Below are 22,345 nucleotides of genomic sequence, written 5' to 3'. Positions count from 1 at the left end.
TTTTTTAAGGATTTGGTTATCGATTTTAACACCAATCTCCGCGATATGTTTTCTTGTGCCACAACGACACTGTTTGGTAGGGGAGAGCACCAATGCTGACCCTATCAGCTCCCATCAGGTCCCCGCGTACTCAATTGTACATTGTAATATCAAGATCCATGATATCCAAAGAGCAGTCAATAAATTTTTGTTTGATCGATATGGCCCCCTCCGTCCGAGTTCTCTACAATGTGATTCTTATTAATTACTGTACAAAACAACAATGATCATGCCCAAAGGAATTGCCACTATTCATCGACTTCTCCTTTTACTTTCTTTTTTTTTTGTTGCTTTTTTTTTCAATAAAAAAAAAAAAAAAACAATGAAAATCTCCCTCCATTCCCCGTAAGTGAACAGTGAGATTGGACGCTAGGCTCAATCAAGTGCGCCAAAGCTAGCCCAAACACCTGAATTATTATTGTTTTAAAAATTCCCCACCATGCATGGGAATTGTCTCTGTCACTCACAATTTTTGGTTTGTTCAAGTCATATATATCGGTGTCTTGAAATCCTTAATCGAAATGTCGCTTAAAGTTTGTGGCAGTGTTATTGCTTTATATAGGTTGGGACCCAAATAGGGCTTGTCATTGTGACTCAAAAGTTAAAAATTTGGGCCTTTATGTCATAAAAGAAAGATAAATAAAGTTAACTAAGAGATTTGGGCAAATGAGCATGAAAAATGAACTTTTTTTTTTGTCTTTCATAAGATTCCATGTTTGATCCTCACGGGATCCAAACACTTCGAACCATTGAAGGGTTTACCCGGACTTTAACTTCAGTGTCTCAGAAATGCGTGCAACAAAATGCGGTTATAAAAAGAAAAAAGAAAGATATGAAGTTGGGACACTTTTCACGTCACACGGATCTCTACGACTAGCCTTGGTAATGTAAGCAAATCACGGCAGTAGGAGAGCTGGCACCGGCCCAATAATTTCCAGCCCAATAAGTCTACCCAAGGACTGATAAATGAATTCATCAAAGTACAAGGCGTTAACATAATATTAAGAAATATTTTTTTTGAATGCCGAAAAAAGGAAATTTTATTAGGCTCCATTCCGGAAACCTTCTTAAAAAATAAGTACTTATTTTGAAACTTTTCATTCAAAAATAAGAAGGGTCATTCCACAAAATCCAAACAAAAAGTTCCTTTCACATTTTCAAACTCAAAAATAATGTAAATGAAAAAAAAAATTCAAAATTTTTTGTACCGTATTAAAGATCTCAATGAGATCTATCAAACAAGATCCATAGTGATAAGAAAATTATTTGCATAAATACATGATTTTTGAGCTTGAAGTTGCCTTATACAAAAAATAAGACTGTTGCTATGAGAATGGGCGCCGAAGGAGGGAAATCGTACCGATGGCCGCGCCGGGCCGTCTCCGGCCACCGGACGGCCGATCCGAGCCGTCCAAAAATTCTAAAAAAAAAAACCAAGGGGGCCAACGCAAAAATTAACGGCATCTAAGGTGTGTAGGGTGCTTGATCAGAGCACCCCTTTTTCGTGTATATGATTTCACACGAAAAAGGGGTGCTCGAATCAAGCACCCTACACTCCTCAGATGCCGTTAATTCTCGCCTTGGCCCCCTCAATTTTTTTTTTTAGAATTTTTGGACGGCTCGGATCAGCCGTCCGATGGCCGGAGACGGCCCGGCGCGACCGTCAATACGATTTCCATCCCCGGCCGGTCGGTACCTATATAAATTCTTCCAAAATAAGTACCAACCTTCTTATTTTCCGGAACAAGGCTTCTTATTAGACAAAAAATAAGTTCTTATTTCGGTTCTGGAACGGGCCCTTAATCTTTTAAGTGAACACAAAGACTAAAACGAGCAAAGGGAAAGGCAACAAGTGCTCATCCGAGATCCAAATCCCTATTTGACCAATCAAGGAGACACCCCCAAGGGACAAAGCTTAGCACCTAAGAGGTCAAAAACCCAGATAATATAATAAGCACAAGCGGGACGTAGCCTGAACATCTAAAAGGCCTAAAAGCTCGAATTACACAGTTAAGCCTAGAAACCCAAACCCTAGCCCAACTACAGACACACCCCAACCACCGTCCAACAATTGCCAACCACCAACAACCCCAAGCTACCACCACCATCAGCAAATCCACCAGCCGGCTCATTCCTGTGTGAGTTCGGTTTGGCCTAACGGCGATGGTGGCTTGTGTCTGGCAATGGTGTGGCCATTGATCTACGCTTATTGGATGTTCCAAGACGGAGGTGTGCGTAGGGCCGGCTAAAAGGAGAGGCAGAAGAAGTAAGGGCTTCGGGCCCCCAAAAAAGGGTTTAAAATGAGGGCCTCTAAAATTCTAGGACCCATATATATATATATATATATATATATATATATATATATATATATATATATGTATGTATGTATATATATATGTATGTATATATATATATGTATGTATATATATATATGTATGTATATATGGCCCCAAATTTTTTTTGCACTGAGCCTCGTTTACACAAAATATGTCCAATTGAAATTTAAGAGCAACAAAATAGGCCTAACGGTGGAATTAATACGTTTGCGGCAAAAAGTGCAAGAAGACTAATTTTCAAATGACGGATTTCGAGGTATTGTAATAGTTACATTTTTTTTTTTTTTGGATAATTATATGCTTATATTTGTAATAGTAATTTTTTTGTAATGGTTTTTTTTTTTTTATGAGACTCTTTGTAGACCAAACTTTTGCATGAAAAATATAGGGAGGCCTCACTTAAGAGGTTCGCTTCCGGCCTTCAAAACTTATGAGTCAGCCCTGAGTGTGCAGCGGCGTCTTCGCTTTTTTGGATTCTATTGGTCATCTTTTTTTTTTTGGTAATATTAGAAAATATTGTATTACCATGTTTCTAGATTTCAACATTATGTTTCTTGTTTACGCTACGTTAAGAGATATATATATATATATATATATATATATATATATATATATATATATTTCCTTATTATGCGTATTTTCTTCATTGGTTTAGGTTTCTTGGTTACCAAATTGTGTAGCAAATATAAAGGCGTACTAGAGTTACAATCAAATTAATCAATAATACCCATCAATGAAAACAAAATTCTCGTCAATTCTCTTTTTCTTGACATGGAGAAAAGACTTGAAGGTAGAGTTGGGGCTTGTAGGTCTAGAGCTGTTAGGGCTGTGCTTTTTCCTGTCGCACATTTAAAGACACCTTGTTCCAATCACCTCTTCAATAGTAGTAATTCAGAGTACCTTGATGTAACTCCCAATAGGGATTGGCCAAAACAATGTATACGTGCTTGGTCTGGTCCCTACTATTTTGGTCCTTTGGGAATACTGTTGTAGTTACGAATGTTACTATTCATTTCCCTCTCCAATCTTCACAGCTCTCTCGTCACTAATCACAAGCCATTTTTCACTTTATACGTACACGGATCGATGAACATTTCTACGTATCTATGAACCACGCGCGCCCGACCGATTACAAATTTTCGTTCGCGCCTTTGGTTTGTCCGAGAACTCTCTCCCCTGTGGGAAGGCGGTTGGGGAAATTAGAAGAATGACGAGCATGGTACCATTCTTCTTTCTTTTGTCACTTGAGATGAAATTCTTGGATGCCTAGCTGAAAAACTTACTCAATTCCCTTAATTGCTTTAGTTTTGGCAATCATATGCATTTTGTCCATACTGAAATTGAAGAAAATTTGCGAATTAACAACCAACAAAATGTTCTATCTCTGACTCTCAATTCCTCCGTTACGCCACTCATTACGAAGATTGTCTCCTCAAGGCATCCAATGATATGCCTGCTGCCTAACAAACAGCCAACAAAATGTTCTTTCGGTGCCAGATGCTTTGGGGTTTTGTTTCCTCTGTTACTTCTCTGTACAATCAGCAAGAGAGAGCAATAATGGGGAAACAAAGTTGCACTACTAGCAGTTGAAGAAATTGAATTTTGCGCTCCACTTTTGTACGCAGACGTTCCACTTTGTACATGAAGTTACTAGTCACGTTAAAAGTGGAGTGCCAAAATCAACATCCAGCAGTTAAACTCTTGGGCCACTTTTAGCCAACCAAAACAAAAAACAAAAAAAAACAAAAAACACAATTCTTAGGACACGGTATATTCGGTCGTTAACTTCAGTGTCTCGAGATTAATCGAGTTACGCATGCATACACTGACCCTGACATTGAGTTCTCACTAAAAAGTAGTAGCGGTTAATGGGTTTACCGACTCTTACTGTCCTTAAGTAGACAAAGGGTTTGTTGGGATTGACATGCTAACCGAAGGCTTGATGAATTTCCAAGTGTTGAAATTTTTAACTGCTGACTATCCTGAGATTTGACTAGCGTTGGATTATTGATCCCTTTTTTTTTTTTTTTTTAACGAAAAAAGAAGAAGATTTCTTTAATCTTTGGAAGGAGAATTACAAATATTAAAGGCCGGAAGCACGTGCGAGCTGCATCACAACAAAAAAAAAGCATCTCAACTAAGTTGACACCAAACCTCTAGACAATCATCCGCCGAACACAGACTCAAAAGAGAGAAACGCAGTTGGATTATCGATCCTGAGGCACATATCTTACCAATTAGGACACAGTTGTATAATGATCATAACAAGGCCATTATTCAGAGGTTAATTATTAATGTTGGTAATAGTAACAAATTAACAGAACCTTTTAGTAGGCTTCAGAAAACATGCGAAATTAAGATTTTAAGCTTTGCTTATATGCTTTAATTTGGTGGTAATTTTTTATAAATAAAAAAAAATATGTTCGTAACAAAGTCTTCCAAAAGTCTTCTACCTAGCTTACCTTCGTTCTATTTTTCAGGCTTTGAAGGTGTTCACCCGTATGGGCTGGTTGGCTCTACCATCATCTGCTTATGCACACCGGATAATAAGGCTTTGTTTGGTAAAGTTTTTATTTTCAGTTTTTTGTTTTTGCTTCTGATATTTTTTAAAACAAACACCATAAATATGTTTGTGTTATTGTTTTTGTTTACAAAATATATAATCAATTTCACTAGTTTGCGGAATTCTAGAAACACAAAAATTGCGTTTTCATTTATTTCGAAAACACTTTCGGCAGTCCGAAAAACAAATAAACAAAAACTATTACGGTCACCAAACATGTTTTTTGTTTTTATTTTTTAATCAAAAAAAAGTCATTTCTTGTTTTTCATAAACAAAAAATAAAAACTAGCAACTCTACCAAACAGAGCCTGAGTGAACAAGTTTTCCTTTTATTTTTTTAATTTTGTTTTGTATCTGCAGTGAACAAGTTAGTTGATTTGTCCCCTCAACCCTAGCCTTTTGTCCCTTAGGGAACAACATGGGTGTTGTCCCCATCCGAGCCGTCCATTTCGACAATGGATGGCTCAAATGTCATCTCAGCAGAACAGATCTCAATCGTCCATCCGTGCATTGCCGCAATGAAATCTGAACCGTCCATTGTCAAAATCGGACGACCCGAATAAGGACAACATGTGTTGTCCCCCGGGTTCATTTTCTTGAGCTCCATCCACCGTTTCACAGACAACTATTTCTTGTTTGTTGAGGAACAATTTTGGATTTTCATATGGTTAAACTACTCCGCTACTATTATCCAATCAAGCCTCCCGAAGTCAAGCCTGTCAACGTATTATGATCTGGTGTGATTAGCTCTTTGTTGGTGTGATTAGCTTTTAATCAGTAAAATAAGGGATTGTATAATCCCACTTACCACTTTTATGATCTTTTTTGCAACCCTGCAAGAAACATGAGAAATCTTCATGTCTTTGGTTAAGCACTGCTTAAACGCCCCAATCAGCGGAGATTTAATTAATAGAAAGGTGACCATATTATTAATCAAAAATCCATATACACACGAAAAGGGGTGCTCCGATCAAGCACCCTACACACCTCGGATGACGTTGATTCCCGCGTGGGCCCCCTCGGTTTTGTTTTTTAGAATTTTTGGACGGCTCGGATCGGCCGTCCGGTGGCCGGAGACGGCCCGCCGGCGGCCGTCGGTCCGATTTCGGTCCCCCAATTTCGGTACCTGTAGCAACACATTATTAATTAAGTGTAAAAAGTGCAATTAATTATAAGCACAGCCACTCAGATTTGTGACAAACAACAGCTGCTCTGCTGCAGCAAATACCCCTGATGGGAATTTCTCATTTCCCAGATTATTACTAATGTATTTATACAAGATACACACAACATCTGAATGAGAGCAAAGTAATCTACCCAGCACACATACTCTATACAAATTGAAGAATAGAGAGAGAGAGAGAGAGAAAAAATCAAATATGCCCGGAAATTTCCACGAAAAATGTCTATTCTGAATGACGTCCTCGTGAATGCAAGAATGTGAAATACTTTTTTTGGGTAAATGTTTACTGGAATTGCAAAGGAGGATTGCCATAAAAATATCGGAAGTTATGAGCCGCGGAGGAGGAAGTGAATGGTGGCGGAGCAGCCGCCACACCGGAACCAATTGTTCCCCATTGTGTAGTCAAGTTCCTCTGTTTCCTCTGCTCTAAATGGTGTTGCATTTGTTTTGGCATTCGCTCATTTGAATGCCTTTGTTCATTTCCAGCATCCTTAGCCTTCAGCAAATCAAGAGTTTCAATGTACTTCTGGACTCTTCTCACCTTCAACAACACCATCATTCAATAAAATTTAGTCTCACTTTGGCTTGAAATATATTTGGAATTATAGCACTAAAAAGACAAAAATACCCATATATACCTGCTCTCTCCTTTGCAATTTCACCTCTCCATCAGCCACAATTCCATCCAATTTCAGCAGTTGTGACATTAACAATTCAATCAGATTCAACAAAACCGCTTCCTTCGCCTTTCTCCCGCTATAAATTTCCAACTCCAAATTTGAAACCTATCAAATTTCCAGAGAGAAAATAGGTAAATAAATAAAACTCATCAAGCCAAACCAGAGAGGGAGAGAGAGAACAGATTAAAGCAAAAGCACAATTAGATCAAAACTTCTAAACCAATTTTCACCTGTTTGGCTAACTTGTCAATTTCGAGCCTAATTTCGGCTATGGCTTTCGATGCCTTGTCGATTTTCTCACTTCTCCGTGATTCAAGAACGCGTCTCTCTCGGCTCAATACATCCTCGGTCAACACCAATTTTGACCCATTGGTCACTCCTACCTCATCAAGAAATGCTCTTGAATTCCTCTCTTTTTCTTTGTAAATCAACTTCTGGTCATTAGGGTGTAGCCCAGTTAGTCCAGCCAGCATTTTCTTCAAATCCCCTGAACCCTCACAAAAACTTAGCATCAGTAAATTATGCATACTAACATTAACATATTATTTACATTGTTATGACGTTTTAGATTTTTTTGGAGCATTCCAATCTAAAATCAATTGGCAACTTCAAAAATATCCCTAGAAAACAGATTTATGACACAAAAAAGACAATGCAACTTCAAAATCCTTACTGGGACGAATGAAAGACGAAAATACAACGACTAAGTATGTCCCGTAACTCCACGTAAACCTTAATAAGCGGCCAAATACCCTTTATCTGTGGTGTACATCAAACGACTCTGGTTGGAAAATAGTACCCAAAGTTACAACAACAATGCTATGGTGACAATGTCTGAGTACCACATTTTTGGAACCATATGAGGTGTCATCATTACATTGGTAGAATGTACTCCACTATATGACAAACATGGCACATTCTGCCAATACAGTCGTGACACATCACGTGGTACCCTAAATGTGGTACTCAAACATGGTCACCGAAGCATTAGTGTAGTTACAAACAGGGCATCCCTAGCAGCCCTAAAGCCCCCGGGACCTTGTTATTTCCCATTAAATCATGTGGATTGCAAATTGGTTATAATCTTATCTCACTTGAATTCAATATAGCATTCAAGAAAAAATATATGTGCGCAAGCTGACTTAGATACCCAATAAAAAAAACACGACATAAGTTTATATGAAGTTACGTACATTATGCATTAAACTAGGAAAGCGCGAGAGAGTAGTTCTAGAAAATGTGAATTACCAAAGCTTGATTGAGGCAAAATACTGATTTCATGACAAGCTGATCCATACTTGACCCTGACTTTAACTTTGGGACCTGAAAAGATTTGATCCGAATTCCTCTGTTGCACCAGCATTCCCCCTGGCCTGACTTCCAAACCGGCCACCTGCAAACCGCCACCTCCTCCACCGCCCGTGCTCTGCCTTGCCGGCGACAGCATTCCGGCGGCCTTGGAGTTCTTTTTCAGCATCTCTTCGCGGTTGACAAGGGTGTTAAAAAAACCAATGCAGAAAAAGGGTTTTTCAAGAGGGTTCCTTGTCAAGTTCCGAGGAAATCCAAAGATGAAGAAAGAATCCACGTATTAGTATCTATATAGAGACAATCTGTGGACTATAAAATAACCAATCTGTGTGACTTCTTGTCTCACAGACCATTGTGGAAATTATTTTTAAACGAGATTTGGTGCAGAGGGATTTATTTTCAAAGAGAATTTGGTGTAACAAAAACCGTGTGTTGTGTGAATTGGACTGCAGAGGGAAGGGACAGGGAAATGCGAAGGAAGTGAGAGAAGGAAAGGAATTGGTAGGAAATTAAGGAGGAGAGAGGAATAAATGTTGGTGCACTTTATATAATATGCCTTGGATTTGGATAGGAGATAAGATCAAGAGAAAGTATAAAGGATAAGAATAATGTCAAGTACTGTATTAGTTTGGTGATACCGTTCTAAATACCATGCCAAAATAAGGTGAAGGGAGTAAACTCTGAAATGGTTTTTTTCTTTTTTACAGGTAAGCGGGTCAGTCTGCACGCATCTCAACTTATTCTTGAGAAATCAATTTTACTGCTACTAGGAAACATCTTGAAAATGCTCATGAAATTAGCATTGGTCGAGATTTGACAAATTCTTAGTTGATCGAGATCTATTCAACCCTACACAATTTTCTTCATTGTTAAAGGCATACAATCTCCGGGCGAATATGAAGCGCTTGGATACATGTTATGTCTTTGGAATGAAAGAGAATTTTAAATCCGTTTTATATACGAATAAAAAACCTACAAGTTAGGTCAAGTAAGTCAGAATATTCATTGAAAGGATCTCGGAGACCCAAGAAAGTAAGGACGAAAGACATATCAGAAAAAGAATGCCTAAGAGGATAAGTGCATGGATAAGCTCACACTAAGCTGTCAATTTTGGATCCAAATTCAAGATTTTTCTTATACAGTATAATCGTATCGTTAACGATATTTTTCATTATATATAATAATAATAATAATAATCTATTTTTTTAGTTTTATTCTTGAGCAGGGACTAGAACTATACACTTTTATCCGACCGGAGGTAAAACACAGGTGCAAGGATCAATTTCGGGTCGAACCAAGCTCCCTTCTCGCTCAGTATGCTGCACAACATACTGTACCCACTATGTGGTTTGAATCTTCCCACTGGTTTACCTTCTTCTGTCTTCCACTTAAAATCAAAAAATTTGAAAGTCTTGTTTTGCCACTCACTAGGAGAGGCAGATTTCAGAAGCTGAGAAAATACCTCTTAATCTCCATTTGGCTCTTTAAATAGTGTTTGCTAATGATGATTTTATAAAAAGTGTTAGTAAAAGTGAAACCTAAAATTGTGTGAGAGAATTGTTAGGTAGGGACCGAAACAATTTGAGGTGTTTTTATTAGTCCAGAAATCCTATGTGTACCGACCAAAGTGTAGGGAAACCGTACCGACCGCCGCGCACGGCCGTTTCCGGCCACCGGACGGCCGATCCGAGCCGTCCAAAAATTTTAAAAAACAAACCGAGGGGCCCAACGCGGGAATCAACGGCATCCGAGGTGTGTAAGGTACTTGATCCGAGCACCCTTTTTTCGTGTATATATGTATAATGATCCGAGCACCCTTTTTTCGTGTATATATGTATATTATACATATATACACGAAAAAAGGGTGCTCGGATCAAGTACCTTACACACCTCGGATGCCGTTGATTCCCGCGTTGGGCCCCTCGGTTTGTTTTTTAAAATTTTTGGACGGCTCGGATCGGCCATCCGGTGGCCATCGGTACGGTTTTCCTACGGAAACCGTCGGTGCAGCTTTTATTAGTATTAGTCAGTGTATAAAAAAGTAAAAAAGGACAAAAGCTATCTATAATAGAAGTGAAAAATGAGAGAGCCTACAGCCGAATTGATAACTAATACGTAGTATTAGTATATTTTGCAGGGTTCATCTTGATTGTTCTGCATCAACCCATTCACAAAACTGATTCTTTTGGGTAGAAAATGTGAACAATTCAGAAACCATCAAACCCCAATCACCATTCAATTATAAATGTAAGATGTTCTTCGCAGCACAAATGCAATTTAGATACTCCAACAGGGTTAACGGTCGCGGTATTTGTAGTCCCTGGACTATTTGTCCCAATACTAATTCTGTACAATTCCATGTTTGACTGAAGCAGGATTACCTCCAAAAGAGAGGGCATTCTTGTAATCTCTGCAGCGTATTTTTGTAATTTTCCAAGTCTACTTGTCAAGGGAACATCCGAGGGTATTCCTGTAATTTTTCATAGCTGGCTCTCCTTAATCATGCATAATCCCATAGTACCCCACATATTGGGACAATATTAATCCCACGATTGTTAATCCCGACAACCCTGCCAGGAACCAAACATGGGATAACATAGTATTAGGCGCAATAAGTCCTATCCCCAGCGCGCCTTATCCGCGAATCAAACGCTGCCTAAGATGACTGAGATTGATAAGGACGGATGCTTGCCCTTGCGCAGTCACTTGGGGACCATATGATTGTAGATCAGTTCAAAAAGAAAAAATGATTGTAGAAGATTGGGACAGCAGCAGCAAAATAACACACAGCGCCATAACAGAGCACGAGGAAGAACATGTTTCCAACTTTCCCAGCCTTATTTTATATGGCAAATATATCAGCACCATAAGCAGATATATGTTAAAAACATGTGTTGTGAAGAGGGAGTGGGGTTAAGGACAGTTCATCACTAGGAAGCAGGGTTTCAGGAAATTCACAAAATTGGTCAAAGAGCCAGGCATTCCAGCTGCCTCTTTGAAAGCACATTTGAGGACAATCAGTCACAGACTGGGACTCAAGGCCCTACACTAGAACCTCCATGTCATTGCCACCCTTTATCCTCAGCTCAAAGATGAATCCAAATGTTGAAATATCAGCACACAAACACACCCCGGAAAAAAAAAAATCGGTAGACAAAAATGACTCCACGTATTCGGGACCGAAGCAAAAGTCCCACCACATCCTATGAGCACTGAAGAGTATGTTAGCCCCGCCAAAGCAGCTATGGAGCCTTGAAGCCAAGCACGGAGAGAGGAACTCCAAGTACTTATCCACCGAACCAGTTGTACATGTTACCATCGAAACTACCATCATTCTTTGTGAGTGAAGAAAGAACACAAACAAAAACATGACAGATATTTGCATTGCGTTTTAATTTAGCAATCTATGTTGTTTTTCTTTTGGATAACCACTCAGAATAAGAGAGGGGGGGGGGGGTTAATGGAGAGATGTTTGAGTATTTGTGTGCGTACAAGAAGGGGGGAGGGCAGTAAAAGGGGGGGGAAATTTTGTTTGCAGTCGACATTTATCTAAAGATTTGGGGAGTAAGTCATGACGATTCAAATGAAAGCTTTAGCATCAGATTAAACGCAAACAGGTTCATAAAAATTCTGGAGATCAGGACGAATGTTACAAGTTACGAAAAGAACAAGTAGATACAGCAGATAGCAAAGCCCTCGCCGTTCAAAAAAAGATAGCAAAGCCCTCTCTTTTTGCTAATTTCATTCTGGCCATTCCAATGAGAAGCTAAAACGGTGGTTTCTACTCACTGTTCTTTCCTAGCTTTAGATCTGGACGGCCTTGCTGGTTTAATTACGTAACCAAGGAGGATAACAACTATGGGAACAATGGTTCCAATGAAATTCACACTCCCATATGCAACAAGTGTTTCATGCAAGCTTAGTACCTGTGGAATTAAGAGCAGAAAAAACAATAAACATCTGTTTTGGCAAGATTTTAGCTTGGGGAGAAGAAAGAAGGGAAATAAAGGTAAAGGACAGTACCATGAAACCAACGCAGGAGTAGTTCAACACCAGAACTGTGTAAGCAAAGTTCAAAAAAACGAATACTTTCTTCACCCGATCCATTTTAGGAGGAACAGCTTGCTGCCATCTATAAATAACTGCTCATGGACCAACAATATGTTTTAGACAATCAATGAAACATTTGACTTTAAGCATCTGAAAAAAGTATAACAACAAAAAAGCATAGCCTGATTCTCACCTCTTGAACCAGCAATCATCAGTGCCGACTGCACAAAGAATATGAGGTACCCGGGATATAAACCCTGCACAGCATGATGAGGCCATTTGAACAAGAAATTAAGTCATTTAGAACTAGCTTTGAAGACAAGTAAATGCCCAAATGACCTTTTCTTTCCCGGTGAGAAAAGGAAGATTCTCAAGAGAAAACAAAAAAGAGGTGCTTACTGCTTAGTGAATCATGTCAAATAATGGTGACGACACCATCATTAGAACTTCTATTTTTTTAGTTTGTTTTTCTCCCCCAAAGGCAAACAAAAGACACATTCATGTCCCTTGTGCTTATAGAGTTATGGGAGAACCAAACTCCACCTAGCCATAGGGATTGTAATCCAACAAATGGACATGTCCGCAAACCAATTCTAGGGAGATTGATTGCTTCATTCACTGTACCATTATATTTTACTTTCTTGATAGATTAACGGAGCTTTCTTTTGAATAGCATATATTAAAATGGAATCTCACATGCCAAACAGCACTGACAGTCTGGGTAGCCAACAACTGAAAGAAACCAGGTTTCTTCCCCTTCTGAATGAGCCTGTCATAAACATCTGGAAGAACAGCAATGTATTAGAGATTAGATATATAGATACAACTATACAAGTATCACTTCAACCATTAAATATGCATTTTATCATGAATCCACTTATATAAGGAACTAATGCTACTCAATGAACTCCAACCCATCACAACTTTCACGACCTCCTAATATTACAGATCTACCACATCAACATGTTAACGCAAACCCCTTGGATGTTCAATTGAAAACTGAAGGAACATGTGCAATATCCACCCCAAAGCCTGAAGCATGATAAGATAGAAAAGTAAAATGTATTGGCGAAATGAGAAGAAATCAACTAACTTCAGAATTATCAAATGTTTCTTTGATAATGCTCATGATTATTGTTGAACCATCATTGTCTTCTGTACTTCGCACTTTCAGGGATATCCTTAATTTCATAATGCATGGTGAACCAAAATTGCTCGAGGAGATATTCTTAATGTCACACTCTATTGTGAAACAAAGATGTTCGCACAATGGCATTTTGTTAATTATAGTAAACACCAGGGAAATTGGCCACTGCCAGGATTATGATATCATATGGATAAATGAGAATGCTTATAACCTATAAAGATGCAGGAATCGTGGGTCATATAGGTTTGAAGTTCGAAACAAATAGAATAATGATCCAGTAAGACAAGATAACAGTAGAACTATAACAAACTCAATTACAAGTACTAGGATTTCTAAAGCCAAGAAAAATGATGGAATTAATTATGTTACTTTTCTCCATGCAGGTCAAGTGTAGCAATAAATAGGTTATACTCGTACTGCAGATGAAATCCATTCACATCCATACGATACACTGTATTTCACCCGAACAAACGACACACATGACTCTTTTCCTGCCTTCACCCTAGTTATTTAGGGCTAGTTCTTTCCACTCGCAGCTATGGTTTTTCTCGCAGTGTGCTTGGAAAAATCAATGTTCAGAGTGAGATATTCACATGTATTCATGATCTGCTGACGGAGCAAACAAAAGCAAAGCTACGTGGAATAGCCCAAACAAGCAATGAAAAGTGAAAACTTACAATAACGTAGCCAGGTGCTGACTTGAATGTTCCACGCAAGTGGTATCTGAGCTGCAGTCTTTGCGAACTCAACACACAAAATATCTACATTCTTTGCACGGTCCCATCGTGGTTTTGGTGGAGAAGAATCTGTCCAACCACTGAACCCCAGGCCAGAAATGATGATAGAAGCTTCTGAGATTGACCAAATGAAGTAATACTTCCACCGTGCTGTAAAGCCAGCCATGTATTGGTAACCCAACCGCGTCCAGAAACCGTATTCTTGGTATAGAGGTTCCGTAAACCGGGACAGAGGAAACTGAGGTACCAAGTACAAGTACAACCCCATACAAAAAGCAGCTTGGATAAGAGCTCTGATTGTTGCCCCATAAGGTGATGGTGACGGTCCTTTCCCAGAATGTGCCCATATCTAAGAAAGATAATATTAAAACCTAAGCACAAATTAGTCTCACTGAGAAAGAATAGCAAACACTACATAGATATGCTACAATAACGTAGTTGACTCACCCCCTTCTTTTCTGTACAGTCGAGATAATCCTTCATTTCATAAACTGGTCCAGCAAAGTGACTTCCACAGCAGAGGCAGTAACCAATGTACTCAACTAAAGAGGGCAACTTAAGCAACCGATTTTTCTTCTGTGCCTCACGCAAGTCTTCTTCTTTCAGTAACCCGTCATTGTAATTCATAGCACATGAAATGACTTTCAGTACTAACACCATTAAGGCACCTGTTTGCCAGGAAAAGATTACACAATTGGGTTAGAATAACCAAATGGCATAAAATTTATGCAATGAAGTAATCACATCAGTGATTTAAAAAGTAATACGGCCATTCCTTGGATGATCACAAGTTCAGAACAAATCTGAAATAGTTTTTAAAGAAATCTTGTTCTGTTAATGGTCATGAGAATACTGTTGTCACATAAACTACTAATATTTTAAACACCAAACAGAAACTCTCACTGTGTAAAAAGAAAGTTTTGGGGTTCATTAAACGCTTGAAGAGGGGAAGGTCAACAATTTCTGGGATAGTTTTGGAATTATGTCAATACTTTCGAGTTTTGAAGTAATACATAGGTGTCGTTACAAAATACCATCCAAGTTGGTAAGGTGTGTGCTGTGCAAAAAAAAAAAAGTTGGTAAGGTATGCTCATTGCTCACCACAATACAACTTGGATTCAAATCCCGTCGTTTGTCCAGTTCAAGTGGTTAGTGTAGCAGGAACCTCGAAATTGGGTGGGTGGGTCCTAAGGGCCTTGCCTAGAACAGGTTCTCAGTTATGAAAGGAACATATCTCCCTTATCGGTTATGAAAGAAACATATCTACCTTGACACATTCTCTTTCTCTACCAGAATTGCTCTACTTTGACAGGAAGAAACAAAACCAAAGGAACATTATATACTACTCAAACGAAACATTTATATCACTTTCGCTACAGAAATTATTAGAGAAGAGCCGATTAGGAAGCCATTTCAAATTAAAACAAGTCTGATACTATTGAGGCAGGTAGTGCCAGATTGCCTTCTTTCCATTCTGCAGGGATGGTGTCCATGGGAGTCGTGCCCCATCCAAGAACTAATTTGAAGTCCAGCATCCAATTCCGGTGTGCACCTCAAAGTGTTCTAATATAGAATTCAAAACAGATTGGGTACGGAATATTTTTTTTGAATCAAGGCTCAGTAGTCAGCGGAACTCCAATAAACAATGCCACAAACCAAACAAAGTGAAAAAGGACCTTCACATGGTTTTGCCTAGAGACGTCATATGGTGGGTAAAAGAGGCAAACTATTAAGTTTTCCCCACAATAAACAACTTTTATGAAGTGAGGACACTTAGCATAGGAGAATTGAAACAACAAAGGTCGCAAAGAACAAACTCTTTAACATGGAAAAGGAAAGGTATTGATATTCATATGCTCTTGTTACTGAATACTGAAGCAATTCAATTATTCGGAAGTACTACACATCCTGATGTATCCAATATCCTGTGATTTTGTCGTTTCACAATCCAACAGACATTTTTGTATTCGCTAAGCGGTTAGATATGTTCCAATTATGACCAAAACTTAGACATTACAATGAAGCTCATTACACTTCCCTACACTGCGCACTTAAAAAGACAGCTGAGTAAGCTGGCTGCGTCAACAGCAAAGCACACAACTAGCCTACCTCTGACAAACCTATAGGAAGTAGGTCTATATTCACCATGTCCTTGCAAATTTTAAGTTGCTAATCTTCAACATATATTTTTTTTTCTACCTTACACGAACAAACTTTTACTCATCTTTTCCACAATCCAACCAGGAGTCACAAAGCAACTTGATGCATCCAAATGGTGGAAGTGTGGGCCCCACTCCATGTGTACAATGCTCCCATGCTATAATACGTGAGTAAAACAAGCCCCAAGTTTTGATGGGTGATACAATCGAAGGCTATGCATTCAACTAAGTTGTCTTCCTTCAGAGTTCATATCAATCTTTCATGGTGTCAGGAATGTTCCCATACTTCAGAAAGAAGACCAAGCTCTCAGCTTTCCACTCACTCACTCTCTCCACCACATCAATCTAACAAGGCCATCTAAAATAGAGTGAACCAAAACCTTAACTCTCGCATTCAGATGTCTCTTCCACATCTATTTGATTCAATCTTTGGCTGTTGCAAGCCAACAGAGAGAACATAAAATAAAAGCTTTGCAGGATTTGTCAGTCATAGCTTGAGAAGGTTAAACACATACGAATATGCACTTTGAAGCCTTTCACTTTTGATTTTCCAATAATATTGAATTCATGAAAGGTTAAAAGTCGGTCAACAGGAGAAATTCTCGGATTCAATGCCGTAACATCTTGAAAGACAGAAAATAAGGCACATAGAAAGTTTGAGATGGTGCTTACCAGTAGCATCAATACCGCCTTCCTTCCAAGCATCTCCACTCATGTAGTATACATGGCTACACACATACTTAGACAGTCAAAATTTTGAATCGCATCCACAAAAATTATAGGTTTTCAAGAAGTTTCTACGTGTACGTGGGAAATATGTAACAAATAGAGCTACTCTTATGGACTTATAGCATATCAGAAAGGAAGTAATCAACTTATGACAAAAATTGAATGGAAGTATAAAAAATGCCAATGACTGCCTTAAGAGTTCACGTTGTTCGTTGCCTAAATTCCATACAGTGAAGAAAACGACTACCCGCGGCTGCTGTAAAACCCCGACCCTAAATTCCTACGCAAAATGTATAAAAAAAGAAAATGTAAAGACAAGGTTTAGACCGGCTTGTTAGAATTTTTAGTTTTATTTCTGGAATGAAAATTGGAACATCTATACGGCGTATGCGTACCAAAATAATTAGACACTTCACGTAGAAAGTGAAAAATGTTATTGTTTTTATAAGTAAAAATGGAAAATATGTAATAGCTTACAAAAAGAAAGGAAAATAAATTTCTACTGCTTTCTAGGAAAAAAAAAGAAAGAAGAACTTGCCACATCATGCTTATGGATTATCCACCTCATGGTTATAGGCAAGCCACATAATAAGTATAGCTTAGCCAAGTCATTTTTATAGTTGCCTACACCATCCTTAAAAGAATGACACATCATGCTTGCATGACAGTTGGGTAAATTAGGTGTCAAGGTTATGTAAATATGGAAAGCCTATAAATAGGAGTTCTATTCTCATTGCATGGGCCAAAAATAGCATGTGCTACCACATACTACTCCTTGTGAATGGAAAAAAGAGGGAAATGTTAAGTCAGTGTTAGTATTAGATTAGTATAGGGTTAGTGCTAGCAAAAAAAAGAAGAAAAGAAGTAATGCTCTAGTCAAGCCGTGTACCACTTTTTCCATCGCCGAGCAACCACTATGTTGTCCGGAGTTTAACAAGGGTACGAGTCAAGACTCCACTAAGCTCACAAGAAGTCCAAGGTGTGATACTTATACCTTAGTTATATGCTTTTAATGAAACTAGTATGTTTGTACTATGTAGCACGGACACGGACACGGGACACGGCAATTTTAAAAAAATGGGAATACGGATACGGCGGGGGACACACCACGTGTATAAATAAATAAATATATATATATATATAAATACATATATACATATATTTTTTCTTTTCTTCCACTGTTGATGAAGACATGTCCTATATGAATGTATAAGATTACCATGGTCCAAATAAAGGCATAATTACAATTTAACCCAAATATTTTTGAATAATTTCATATTAACCCCTCAAAATTAAAAATATATATTACATTTTGACCCTCAGCCGTGTCCCCGGCGTGTCCCCAGCTGTGTCCCCCCATCAAAAAATAATAAAAATTATTGGACACGCCACGTGGCGTGTCCAATATGTATTTAGGCGTGTCCCCGTGTCCAATACGTGTACACGGTGCCCTTTTGAAGTGTCGGTGCTACATAGTGTTTGTATGTTCAAAAAAGCTTATGAGTTTATTTAAAAATTGCCATGGAAAAGATACGATAAAGTTTTCATGTTAAAGACTATGAGTTTATTTAGGCGTGTCCCCGCCGTGTCCCCGTGTCCAATACATGTACACGGTGCCCTTTTGAAGTGTCGGTGCTACATAGTGTTTGTATGTTCAAAAAAGCTTATGAGTTTATTTAAAAATTGCCACGGAAAAGATACGATAAAGTTTTCATGTTAAAGACTAGAAACACGCAGACAAAGGAGATGACATTATAAAGTTAAGCTTAGAAAATATTATTGGCCAGACAAAGGTGATGGTCTATTGATGCATCAAGACAGTTATCCCGAGTTTGGGGGACGGTCTAAAAGATACCATAACATAGAGGGGAGTTATACGGACAGAAAGAATGTGGCGCTAGCGGCCAGTGACTTGATCATTTCACACATTTCACACAGGAAGAGAGGTCGCTTCCCTACAAAAAGATTAAGTTGTTCAATGATACATCATGAGATTATTTACTTCAGATTATGCAAGCATTTATGTTATGAACTGTTTCCAGGGTAAAAACGTGTAACTTTAGTATTTGTATCTCACACGAGCATTCGACTTATTTATGAGAATCAATATTTTTGCACAGATAATGAGGAATATGAATGGAGTTGCTGCTGCCCCAGGACATGCCTGTTGTTTTTTGTGTGTAAATGTTGTAAAAATGCTCTCTTTTAAGAATACTTTGGTTTTGTAATAAAAGCTTTAAAGTGTTTTAGTTATGTCATTGTCTCCAAATTTATTTTTGAAAAGAGGCCTGGATGAGCATGAGTACTCATCGATTGGTCACGATGACTCAACAAATTCCTAGATTCGGGGTCGTGACAGTTGCACTTTACTAAGAAAGCCCATCCTTAAATTATAAGCAATTGCACTAACTGAAAGCCCATTCATCAAATTATCAAGCAACCGCACTAACCATGCGTTCTTCACATACAATCCTCTCAATGAAGAACTATTGTTCATAATAGCACTCTAAGGAGAAAAGCCCATTCACCCTCGTAAGAGCAAGTCCAATGGTGGGATGGAAAATGAGGGGATGGATAGTTATTTTAGTATCACAAAGTTGTTAAAAGTTAGTTAGTTCTAAAATATGACTTACCCCTCTCCAATGGCGAGTTTTAAAATAGAACCAAAGGGATGGAAAATATTATTCACCTCGTTTGGTTTGCATTTTTTGCATTTTTGAAAGTTATTTTTGATGTAATGAGTGGTAATAAGTGGAGAGAGATAGAGAGAAAAATGTATTGAGAAACGTGTAGAGACGAAAATGAGATTAGTTGAGATGTGAATCAAACAAGGTGATTGTTTCCCAAAGTGCCACACTGGATAAAAATTCCAACGTTATATTCTGTCGGTCTCTCTCTCTCTCTTCGAACTCATCTGGGCAAAGTAAAGAACATCTAAACCCTAACTCCCATATACTCTCTCTCTCTCTCTCTCTCTCTCTCTCTCTCTCTCTCTCTCTCTCTTAGAGCAAACCCCTCTTTCACCAAACCCTAGAAATCACCACGGCAACAAACCAGTCGATCTCTCTCTCTCACCGGCGAGATATCTCTCTCTCTCTCTCTCTCTCTCTCTCTCTCTCTCTCTCTCTCTCCAGCGACAGATTGCAGAAACCACCAACATTTGCAAATTTCGGCGACAGATTGCAGAAACTAGCGACATTTGCAGATTCCGGCCAACTTTCCAGCGAATAGAGGTAACTCCGGTCGTCCATTTTCTGGTAATTGCAGTTGGGTTTGATGATGTGGCATTTATAGCTATAGACTATAGTCATTTGGGGATGGATATATCCATCCCCATATCCATCAAAGTCATTTTGCATCTCCTTTTCCATCCCCCATTGGAGACCAGGTTTTAGCATTTGGGTATGGAAAATGACTATCCATCCCCCCATTGGACTTGCTCTAAGCATTATCAATAACAATTTAATCCAAATTTCAAGAAAATCTGAATCAAGAAGAAGCTGATAAAGTGAAGCCTACCACTTCCATGACTCTGCTTAGTGCCTAAGATAACTTTTCAAATTCCCAGACAGGTGGCGACTCTAAAACTTTTTGTCAGTTGTGACATTTCAATATTCAAAATTCTGTAACCTTGTAAAAAAAAAAAAATTGGTATTTAACCCATCCAACATCTATTTCCAGTTAATCGAACAGAATAATTTAAACTTCTCAAGTCATGCATAAATCAAAACCTCAATAGTTTGCTACAGATTCAAATGAAAAAGAAAACATTTACAGAGGAAGCTTCGGCAATTGACCTCAACTAATGATAAAAAGCAACACCAAATGTTAGTTTGGAATTCTTAAGTTTGTGACGGTATTTTAAAGGCAGAAGGGGGGTCCATAACAGTACGTTTTTAGTAGTGACAAAAACATATTATAACCTTGTTTCGTTCTCCTCTCAAAATATCTCTCCCCAAAATTTTTGACTATTTTGTCATGAGTGTTTTTTCGTCTTTAGTGATTTTTTATCAAATTTTTTACTTATTTTTTATTTTTTGGATGCATATAGCATACCTCTACTCAAAAAAAGAAAAAAAAATATTGTTAAAAACTCTACTCAAAAAGTATTTTTTTTTGTTAAAATGTTAAAAAAAAAACTGAATAAAGACGGAAAAATATGCAAACCTATAGAACTTTTTTGTAAAAGTATTTTGTCTCAAAACTAACAGCCAAACAATCCTGAAGAAACATGCTAAAGGTCCAAATAATGCCACAAAAACCAGAATTAAGATGCACATTCCACTACTTCGTATTTTTGCACATCGTTCACACAATCCAACACACTTTAAACGCCTGAATACCGCCCTATGAACTGTGGTTAGCATTTTCCTCTCCTAAAATCTAAAAATCTATAGGTAATTTTCTGTTTTCGAGTTCAGTAATTCCGATGACACCACTCGGTTGAGTCAGTTCCGAGTGCATGCCCGAGATGAACCAAATCACTCGAATCAATTAAACCAGTAATTGAATTCCGATCAATCGTGACTAGTTGACAATTGACTCTTATTTTTTCTCAAACCAAGTCAACGAGCCTAAAATTCAAACCTTTGATTCAATCAAACCAATAAAGAATATTGCAGATCAATTTTTTTTCCCTGCGAAATTACAAAATAACGAGGCAATTGTAGATCGAAATTTGAAATAAATCGAGAACGCACCAGCCAATGAGGTAAGCGAATCCGACGAAGAACGTGATGATGCCGCACCGAGGGCGGCAGAGGACCATGGAGGCGTAGCCCAGGAGCATGGGGACGAGGAAGTGGAGATTGGAGGAGAAGCCGAAGGAGAGGTAGGACAGGGCGGCGCCGGTGGCGGCGGAGTAGAGGTGCTTGGCCGGGGGGCCGCCGGGGACGTGGCGCCAGAGGAAGCTGACGGGAATCGTGGCCAGGAAGCACAGGAGGAAGCGGAAGACGGGGACCGAGACGCCGATGGCCGACGCCGTGGATTCAATGTCCAGTACCATTGTGGTGGCGAGGCTTGCGTCTCTTTCTCTTGGCTGTGAGTTCAACCACTCAACATCGGTTTTGCGAGATTGATATAAATAAGATCGTTGTAGAAGCACAAGTGTAGATTTATATAGAGAAGACACGTACGTGTGAGCGAAATTGCAATGAGATATTTAGCAAAAAATGCCAGGGGTAAAGCAAACCCCGTACAGCAGCAGCACATATATTCATTTTGCGTCCGTTTTGGGTCTCACAATAATTATCAGAGTCGCTCATTTTAATCAAAAACATATTGTTTAGGGTCTCTGCAAAAAATCATCTCAATCCGATATCGGTAAGGGAGTTTATGAATCATACAACTTTGCTTCAGAATTTGGCCTGAATTTCTGAAGCAAAGTTGGATGATTCGTACACACTCTTAACAGT

At 38.6% G+C, this 22,345-nt stretch overlaps 2 protein-coding genes across 2 annotated transcripts; both read right to left on the bottom strand.

Annotated features, from left to right (window-relative positions):
• Positions 1-6,159: 6,159 nt before the first annotated feature.
• LOC131332530 (BAG family molecular chaperone regulator 1-like) lies at positions 6,160-8,626 on the bottom strand. The gene is made up of 4 exons (XM_058366835.1): positions 8,050-8,626; positions 7,032-7,288; positions 6,760-6,906; positions 6,160-6,662 (listed from the first exon to the last, which is right to left on the bottom strand). Exons 1-4 carry the CDS (start codon positions 8,276-8,278, stop codon positions 6,405-6,407), a joined length of 891 nt encoding a protein of 296 aa, XP_058222818.1. The 5' UTR covers positions 8,279-8,626; the 3' UTR covers positions 6,160-6,404.
• Positions 8,627-11,687: 3,061 nt separating this feature from the next.
• On the bottom strand, positions 11,688-22,057 carry LOC131332329 (lysophospholipid acyltransferase 1). Its single transcript, XM_058366494.1, has 8 exons — positions 21,632-22,057; positions 16,875-16,930; positions 14,491-14,711; positions 13,984-14,392; positions 12,856-12,941; positions 12,353-12,416; positions 12,133-12,251; positions 11,688-12,035 (listed from the first exon to the last, which is right to left on the bottom strand). Exons 1-8 carry the CDS (start codon positions 21,934-21,936, stop codon positions 11,895-11,897), a joined length of 1,401 nt encoding a protein of 466 aa, XP_058222477.1. The 5' UTR covers positions 21,937-22,057; the 3' UTR covers positions 11,688-11,894.
• Between the last annotated feature and the right edge of the window lie 288 nt (positions 22,058-22,345).

The sequence above is a fragment of the Rhododendron vialii genome, chromosome 7a (assembly GCF_030253575.1).
Source record: "Rhododendron vialii isolate Sample 1 chromosome 7a, ASM3025357v1".
NCBI classification, from domain to species: domain Eukaryota; kingdom Viridiplantae; phylum Streptophyta; class Magnoliopsida; order Ericales; family Ericaceae; genus Rhododendron; species Rhododendron vialii.
Note: the sequence above shows the minus strand (reverse complement) of the source record. Positions and strands in the feature narration are given on the sequence as shown.